Source organism: Mya arenaria, chromosome 11 (assembly GCF_026914265.1).
Source record: "Mya arenaria isolate MELC-2E11 chromosome 11, ASM2691426v1".
Classification (NCBI taxonomy): domain Eukaryota; kingdom Metazoa; phylum Mollusca; class Bivalvia; order Myida; family Myidae; genus Mya; species Mya arenaria.
Window position 1 is genome coordinate 26,056,019 of NC_069132.1, and position 10,106 is coordinate 26,066,124.

At 34.9% G+C, this 10,106-nt stretch overlaps 1 protein-coding gene across 1 annotated transcript; it reads left to right on the top strand.

The window, feature by feature from the left end:
* The first annotated feature begins 1,055 nt into the window (after positions 1–1,055).
* LOC128209579 (protein PFC0760c-like) lies at positions 1,056–8,380 on the top strand. The gene is made up of 4 exons (XM_052913661.1): positions 1,056–1,243; positions 1,546–5,780; positions 6,562–6,750; positions 7,164–8,380. The coding sequence occupies exons 1-4, from the start codon at positions 1,185–1,187 to the stop codon at positions 7,628–7,630; spliced, it is 4,950 nt and encodes a 1,649-aa protein (XP_052769621.1). The 5' UTR covers positions 1,056–1,184; the 3' UTR covers positions 7,631–8,380.
* The last annotated feature ends 1,726 nt before the right edge of the window (positions 8,381–10,106 follow it).

A 10,106-nucleotide genomic window follows, 5' to 3' on the forward strand; every position in this document is an offset into this window, starting at 1 on the left:
ATCAAGTTAAATCATTAAAACGCGCAACAGGATTTAATATTACCCCCACCCCCTCCCCCCTTCATGAACGATAGTTTCACGAGATAACACTGATACTGGCCATACAACGGTTAAAACTTGAACATACACCGACAAATATTGTTTTTCTCTGTCATTTGATATTTACTGGTCGATAACTTGAACATGTGAACACGATTAACAAGCAAATATTATTAGAGTTTCGTACATGCTAGTTGAATTAATAGTTATTGTTTACTTTTGCTTTACTAAACCATAAACTCGGCCTGCTGGCTCTATTACTACAGCAGCATGCATGCATAGGCAACTGAATAATCCAATTCACTATACAAAATGTAACTTCGGCGTATTTGATTTTTTGAAGCTTTCTAAATTTGTTCGGCAATCCAAATGGCGGAGGGGTTTTAAGACCAATGTTATGGGTCATTTTTAGACAGAGTCTTACGATATGTTGTCACATAAAACACCAATACTTCGGATGTTAACCGATGTCCTATATATTTCAACATTTTTAAAAATTATCTAAATTACATCACTTCTAAAATGGTAGGCCGTTGAAGTATGCAATGAAATTGAAAACGATTTTTGATAGATGAACATTTTTTTGTATCGTATCTTAAAGTCGTAGAAATAGAATGAAATTCAGAAATAAATCATTCGTTACCATACCTGCGTTGATTTAAGTGCGCATTACTTCATCACAAACGTTAAAACTTAACCTAAATCCTAACTTCCTTATGGCGTATTTTTTTCTTTCTATATCAATTGAAAAATATCAAAGATATAACCACTGGACATAATCATGAGTTGATACAAATAAATGAAAAACGATGTTCAAATGTATAAAATGTCTGCTTCTCTTACAATGCATGGGCTTGATAAGGAGATCAATGCGCCTTATTGAATAAGCTCACAAAAGCCCGCAACAGATGTACGCCAAACAAATACTCAATAGCCAGGTACATTTAACTTCTCGCCATATCCACGTTGACAAGTTAGACATAAGCCGACGTGTTATTGGTACCCGTTGACTAATTTGACGTGTCCGACAAAATGGTGCAATATTATTTCCTGACGAAAGAAAATATCAGTTATATATTGTCTGAAAAAGGATAAGTTTTTTTTATTTTAAAAACCGAAAAGGAAGAACTTTTAATTACACCAAGATGTTTTCGTGGTCGTGCTACTTTGTTTGTGTATTTTCGCTTATTGGACAACATGTTTGGTAAGATTAACAGTTATATCTTATATATATATTGAGAGAGAGAGAGAGAGAGAGAGAGAGAGAGAGAGAGAGAGAGAGATTTGTGTCATCCTAAGTAACACTATTAATTTTAGTATTTTATATATAAAATAACATTTGGCCATCGTTCCAATATTACCTGCCTTTATGCAAGCGCAATGGTATTTAGTTTCAAACAATAAGCATTCTTGTTTTGAAACCTTGATTGGCGCAAGACTATTAGGCATGGTGAGCGGTCAAAACATTTGCAAACAAATTCAGTAACGCTTCTCTTAACATTTCAGCGCCAAAAAGGTGTGCGACGTACGTGTATGGTATTTGAACATCGTCACAGACGGTGTGTTCAATAGAGAGCTTAACCGCGACCAACAGCGGATGAGAAACAGCATTGACAACTTGGTGCTTAATTCTGCAAACGGTATAGAACAAAGGATGATCGACTGTACAGTTATACAAATGTATAACGACATGCTTAAAGAGAAGTTTGATTACACACCATCCACATCAGGAATGGTTATGGAAGAAAGTGAATCGGATGAAAATCCAACAGAAGGGAATGAGCAAACCACCAACGCAGACGGCGGTGTTTTAAATGACGACAAATTGGTCGATAGTTCTGAGAGTGTCGTGGACATGGTAGACAATAAAAACCAAGAAGTGGTTGTACAAGTAAAGATGAATCATAAATCCGATATAAATGAAGAAATTGAGAAGGGTTTAGATATAAACAATCAGGAAAATACACAATACAATAATGAAAGTGATGAAGCCATCGGTAAAGAATATGAAGAAAATACTTTAGTTGAGGATATCGATGAGATTAATAATGACTTGCCAGCGGCTGGTGATTTTGATGATTTGGGAGAATATGATTACGCTGATATAGGCAGTGATTTAGACGATACAGAATTCATAGACGACGACAGTGATATTAAACAAACACGAGATGAAAGGCAAAGACATGCCGAAAAAGACGGCAAGAGGCTTTTGCCTGTGGGTGTTTGTTACGCGTTCGGTTGCGCACTAACTGATGTTTTTAGCAATTATCACGATGCTGACAATGACATGGAAAGAGAAAATATCCCTAAAACCGACACTGGTGTATTGGTACAAGGAACTGAAAATCAGGATAACACTAATTTAAAAATGGAAACACGCCGATATTCGGTTTCATCAGATACACACAAGGTCTTGGATAATGAACTTGCACACAATGAAAATGATGTTGACCCATCAGACGAGAATGACAAAGGTAATGATTTACATGACGTCGATATTGAAGGTGACCGTACTTTCTTGAATGACAACAAAGAAGAAACATCTAACAAAGAAAATGATATTTTAAACGAAGAGGAAATAAAGCCAAGTTTTTCTCCGACAAGTGATTCAAATTTAAATTATGACCAGCCATTTGATTCAACTCTTCTACCAAACCCTGATGAACAAAATGGAATCGATGTTAACAAAGAAATGCTACAAGAGGATGGCCATCTGGACAGCAAAATAAACAATGAGAAGAACTCTGTTCAACTTGAACAGATAAAAGAAAAGATTTTAAACATTGAAGGTTATGATGTAAAACATTCAACGCAAAGGGATGAATCAAAATCTGCATTCGATAGTGTTAATGTTGAGAAAATGATCGAAGAAAAAACTAACAACTATTTTAAGAAATTACAATCAATAGAGATTTTGATTATGAAGCTTGAAAACCAATTGTTGTTAGAAAGTTTGAATAAGCAAAATCATTCGTCAACGATAACTCGATTAGAAAATCATATCCTTAGACTAGAAAATGAACTTCTTAAAATGAGTAAAACGTATCACGATTTAAAAGAAGAGGCAGAGCATTTATCTCAAAGACAAAACAAGTACTTGGAACTGGCTTATAAAGAACAGGCAAAGAAAAGTGCTTCAGAAATAGCTGACAAAAGTGACAAAAGTTTAGAATTGATATCTCACCATCAATCAAGAATAAAAGAACTGGCGGAAGTCCTAGGTAATCAGTCAAGACTAATCATTCAAATGAAAAACAGTTATGATTATCTAGAGCAGCAAAATAAAATGCTCAATCAATTGGTGATAAACCAGACAGTTTTCATGACATCAGTAGTTCAAACGATTAAGGATCTAACAGATCAAAATGTCAAAAGTAGACAAGAAATAAATGAATTAAAAGAGCTTGTTAAAGCGAACGTTAACATCAATACAGATGAAATTATCAGTGACAACATTGATACTAAACACGACGATCAAGGAATAATTAATCGTTTAAACTCTTACATGTTTGATAATAAATTCAGCAACGCACCAAATAACCAAGATATATCTGAACGGCAAAATAAAGCCATTGGATTTGCTGATTCCAAATTGCACCTCATTAAGGTATTACCCCCAAAGATTAAGGACTGGTGTTCATATATGCAGATAGATGCTTGTCCAATCTGTTTATACAATTCTATTATGTTGTCAAGTTGTTTACCCTTTTCAATTATATCTTGGGGCACATGTGAATGGCCACTGTACAACGAAGAAAACGAGAACACTTTTACAGAAAACCCAGCTGTTCCTGGTGTGCATGACAGCAAGAATGACAATAACTCCGAAATGTCCGATACAAGTAATGAAATTAACGATCAAGTTGAAAATCAACGTTATGGTTCTGAATTTTCAGACAAGTCATATGCAAAGACCGGAAATGGTATTGAGGATGGTGAAAACGATATAACGAATAGTGTGGACAATGCAATGGCCCTAGATAAAAGTAACGATCGAGATCAAATTCAACCTAACGATTCTAAATTTCCAGACAAGCCAGATGTAAAGACTGAAACAGATATTAAGGATGACGAAAATGATATAATTGATGTTGTAAGCAATACCATTGCACCAGATAAGGGTAACTATCAAGATCAAGATCAACCTAATGATTCTGATTTTCCAGACAAGTCAGATTTTATAACCAAATACGGGATTAAGGGTGACGAAAATGATAAAAACGATATTGTAGGCAATACCATTACACCAGTTAAAACTGACGACCGAGATCAAATTCAGTCTGATTCTGAATTTCAAGACAAGTCAGATGTAAAGATCAAAACTGAGAATAAAGGTGACGAAAAGGCTAAAAACGATATTGTAGGCAATACCATTACACCAGTTAAAACTGACGACCGAGATCAAATTCAGTCTGATTCTGAGTTTCAAGACAAGCCAGATATAAAAACCAAAAATCACGAAAATGATAAAATCGATGTTTTAGGCAATAACATTGCATCTCCATCTGAGCCTAGTCACAGAAATAAAGAAGCTCAATCCATTGACACCCCAGAAGGAACAAATGATGTTTCTGGTCTTCGTTACGGTAAAAACAAGCCAGAAAACGAACATACAAGCAGCAGCAGCAGTAGAGAAAAAAATGCTGATACAGATAGTATAACCGGTGGTGCTAAAATAGACATCGCTTCTATTGATAACGCGGATCTTTTAAATGAACTGCAAAAATATAAATTTGTTGGATATGACAAGGAAGGTAAGCCTGTATTTAGGCTTAAGGAAGAGGCTAAACAGCTAAAGGATACCATAATACATGCTGCGGAAGGCAAGCTTTTAAATGGAAAAGAAAATGACAAAGCCAAATTTGAAAGCATAAATGAAAATAGTGTTGTTCAACAAGCTGAAACGAACAGAGTAAATGACGAAAACTCAAATGGCTCGCGAGAAGCTGAAACTAATCTGACCAAGAACACAAAAACTGACGCGGGTCAAGATGAATCTAAGCAGGGATCATCACAGGACAAAATAGATATGACAATGAACCAAATTGACACTAGTGCTCAAGATAATGTCCGTATTGTTAAGAATCGGGCAAACACAAACGAAATAGCAGAAGAAACAGACAAACAAGTTACTAATGAAAACGAAAAAGTAAGTCGAGATGAAAGCACACAGGGACAAAATGAAGAAAAATTACCAAAGAAAATAGACACACCCGGCACAAATGATGAAAGTCAAGACGACTCTAAACAAGGGTCTTTGGAAAAAGAATTAACACAAGAAACACATAAACAGGAGGCTTTTTCACAGCCAGAGAAATTAGGAGAACAAGTTTATGAACAGAAGAAAACATTAGACAAAACTGTAGAAGAAAAACCCTTGAAACATGAAGAGGATAAAGAAAATGTATTAACTGACCAAAAAAACGAAACAATAGATGCTAAGACTGTTGCAGAAGATGAACAGAAAGCAGATGTGAAATCCGAAATGAAATCTACCGTATCAGAGGAAAAGGACAAAGCTATCAAACGAGAAGAGGAAAAACAGCAAGGAAAGCAATCTGACAAAACAGAGAAAATGCAACAATCCGAAAAACAAGAGAAAACCAAAGATAAAGAAGATGATTCAACACTTAACAAAGATAAATCCAAGGGACAAACGGGTACCAACGATACTAAAGATGGGAGAACAGAAAGGAAGAAGCCGATACATATTGACTTAGAAAAGTCTGGCGATTCAAAAGGTATACGATTATTGTTTTCATTGTATGTTTCATAATACTTGAATAACTGAAATGAAATCTAATTAGACTAAATAATATCCTACTGTTAATACAGGTTTAGCTGATAACTATAAATTATCATCGAGTCCTTTTCCTAGTTAGTGGATCAGACACCAATACCATAAGAATAATCCACGGACATATTTAAATTTAAATTTAAATAGTTTCATTAGCATAGCCTTTATTTTGAGAAAAAATGATGTTCATATCGTATTATCATGACATTGTTTGTTCCAATATTGCACCCTCATTGGATTTGTGCGACGTCATTTAACCTAATTATTGGCGATTATTTAATATGTGAGTACGTATGAAGTCAACATACCTTTCTTTAACAAACAAATCCCAACTGCAGAAATATTTCTATTTTTAACCGTAACGAGTAATTTCGAATTAAGATATTCTAGTAAGTAGCGTGCTTTATTAAAAATTGCTCACACATCCGCCTTCGATCACAAGGCATGCGTAATACAATGAAAACTGAAGGTACAAGCCCAGTGGTCAAAAAGAAGAAGAAGAAGAAGAAAAAATAAACATGTTAAGAGGCACAAGACAAGGGCCCAAATCACATTGATTTAAAGACACAAGACATACCACACACAGTTACACACACCCATCAAAACAGCGTTAAACGGGCACACAAAACAATGCGATAAACACGTCCAAGAAAAATATTGCCAAAATAAGGATGTTTCAATTTAACTAAGCCAGGTCCCCTTAACATGTTAAGATTTCATTCTAGATTGTTATGACTTCTACGTGCGAGGCAATAGGCGTGATGGCTTATACAAAGTGCGACCGACGGGGATTGAGAAGCAGGTCGAGGTGTTCTGTGACATGAGGAGGGGCGGATGGACAGTAATACAGCGCAGACAGGATGGAACCACCAACTTTTTCCAGACGTGGGAGGAGTATAAGAACGGATTTGGGGGTAACATGTTGTACAAATTAAGTTATTAATTGTATGTTCTTGGTAAAATATTTATATTTTAAACATGTAAATTTATCGGTTTAAAGAGGTAGTGGGGGTGTTTTGACTTTTGACTCCATCTACATCGCCGTTTTGTGCAAAACAGTTTGTTGTTACATTTATCTATAACTATTGCTTGTGTCGCACTTGTCGTCTTGGCAAGTTTTTTGCCTGGATGTCAATAACCTTGAACAAAGTTGTAGATGTTTGCTTATAGTCAAAGGTAAATCTTCATCCAGCTCCATTTTGAATTTGGAATACATTTATATGCTTACAGCAAATGCTCACATTGTGATCATTCTGCAAAATTTAAGCATCGAATAACATTTGAAATCCAAAATAAAAGATTGTCTACATGTTTACGTTTGTTTCAGGTCTATACGGGGAGCACTGGCTGGGCAATGACAATATTCATTATTTGACCAATCAGGACTACTATCAACTGAGAGTTGACCTTATGGATTGGGACAAAAATAAGAAGTACGCTGAATTCGACTTCTTCCTTGTCGACAATGAGGACTATGGCTATACAGTTCACGTAGAGGGCTACACTGGAGACGCAGGGGATGGTTTGACCAAACATGATGGGAGCAAGTTTTCAACGAAAGATGTTGACAATGACAAAGTTGTGAAAGAATTTGGTGGGAGTTGTGCAAAACGATTTCATGGTGCTGGGTGGTATTATAAGTGTTATGCATCAAACTTGAACGGGAAGTTTTATAAGGGAGGGAAAATTCCAGAAAAACGGTTTGATGGAGTAACTTGGAAACCATGGACTGGGCCAAATTACTCGTTAAAAAAGGTTGAAATGAAAATTAGGCCACTGTCAGCTAAAGACTGAATAAAGTTCTTGGTGTTGTGTTCGTTTATCAGTGCAATACTAGTTATGTTTTTACTGTTATCGCCCTATAACGTTATACATGTTATCCTAATAGGTGCATGCAAGTTAAATACGCCATACAAATATACCACAACGTCTTCCAAATTTGTTTGCGTTTTCTGTGTAACTATTTAAGGTTGTGTAATGTAATGTGCAAGTAACTCAATCAATAGAACGTTTCGCTTGCTTTCTAAATTATTTTCGTGTTTTAAATACCAAGATTATGTGTAGTGATTTATAATCAATTAATCATACATACAGTTGTGTGCTCATGTGTGAAAGAGTATCTTCAAAGTATACCTGATAAAGATTATGTGTGTTGAATTCAATATATAGCTGTGTTTGTTGTATATACATTTTATCCTCATATTCTCTTATACAAATAAATGCATGATTTTTCCATGTATGATGTAATAAAAATATGTATATGTCATTTTTTATTTACAAACAATTAACGTGCGTACAAGTTAACGTCGGTAATGCAAAATCTAATATCAAAGATGCAATAAAGTAATCAGACAAATAACAACAGAATTTTCAATAATTTGTATTGAAAGACATAATGACCTTGACAGAAATAGAGAACATGTTGTTTAACAAAATTAACAACATGAACATGCTGAAATCAAATTACAATATAACATCTGAATGTACGACTTGATTTTAAACCACGCATTGCACATTTGAACGGGGTATTTCCTGGAAACCTAAAGAAATTGCAATACACTATTGACTAGACCATTAAACATCAAGTATTTAAAAGACTTGTGTTTATTGTCTAGTTTGCAACAACTCGTCCACCTTCGACAAGGTTAGAATCGTAGTATGATTTTAGTATAAATACAACACTGCATATAACCATTTGGCTGCCCAGAGAAGATTTGACAAATCATGTAAAATTATGTTTTACCGGCCACATACTAGCTCGTTTTAAAAAAGCTAGCCTTGTTTTGAGGAAATTCTGTATTGGCCGATTTTGGAACCATCTGGTGTCTAGTCCCTTCAAAATACTAGGGTATATTCATATAGATGTTGCCCCGTACTTTCGGTAAAATTAAATCAATGGAAATTTTGTATTGTTGAAAATTTTCCGTTGAACACAGCCAGTCATGCTGTAATATTTGAGAAATAACTTTTGAGGAAGTGATCATTACAAATACGGCAATCAATATAAACAAAATTTTAAATCTGTTTCTTAGGAAAAGCTCCACAATATATAATCCAGATTTAAAGGTCTTTCTACGCACGTGCTTATTGTCGCTGGTTACATGTGAACTAAGTTTCACGTGAAAATCTTCACCAGTTTCTAGTAACGGCTATTCCCAAAATATTTTGCATAACTTTTTTTAAAAATCAAAGGGCATAACTCATCTATTTTAAAGACGTAGTTATCAGCCTGGCTATCCATATGTGTATTGTCACTCAAGAAATGTGAGTGTGATTATATCAAACTTTTTTTGCCGAGGTTTACGTTTTTTCTCATATTCATTTTTTACGGCACCGATCTTTAGACAATACCTTGATATTTTTTTTCATCCAAAACACAAATTAGCGGAAAAGGTATCCACCACATTAAATGGACTCTTAGGTATTGTGAACTTATCCTGAAGTCTCGTCATGCAAGAAACACCTTTAGCAGAAATCAGAACGTGGACAATTGGTTAAGCTGCACAAAGTTAAGAAATATAAAACCAAGGGCAAAAGAGAATCTATAGCTGTTTTTTTTCCAAAAACGGTGTAGTGAAAGACCCAAATCTAAAGACTTCTAGTGAACAATTAAACATTTTCTCTCACATTAACCTACAAATAAATCTGATAACCCAACACTACTTAAAGAAAACATAGGACAAATCTGATAACCCAACACTACTTAAAGAAAACATAGGACATTTGGTTCCTGAAAACAACAATGTAGGATAGTTGGTTTCTAAAATCATAAGCGGAGTTTCATTTGATCATCAATGTCTTAATTAAATGAACTGGTTACAAGCGAACAACTGTTTAGTCACTTTGGTAATAAAGTCATCATTTCTGTCAGCTTTCAATACAACATATGAATGTCAAATTACTCTGTTATGGCTGGTTGAAAACTGGAAAAAAACTTAAGAGAACACATATGTAGTGCAATTCTAATGGACCTCTCAAAAGCATTCGACTGCCTGCCCCAAGATATTGTCTTATATAAACTTGACCATATAGTATCTCAGCACCAGCATGTAAACTTATGCATTACCATAGTTATCGTACAAACAGAAAACAACGGGTCAAACTTGGTCAAATTACCAGTGACTGGGATTACATCCTTAAGGGCGTGCCTCAAGGATCAACATTAAGGCCTCTAGTTTTTAACATCTTTCTCAATGACATCTTCTACTTTATCAATAAGGCAGCATTATTTAAATATGCAGCTACCGGTACATTTTCCTGTGTGATAAAA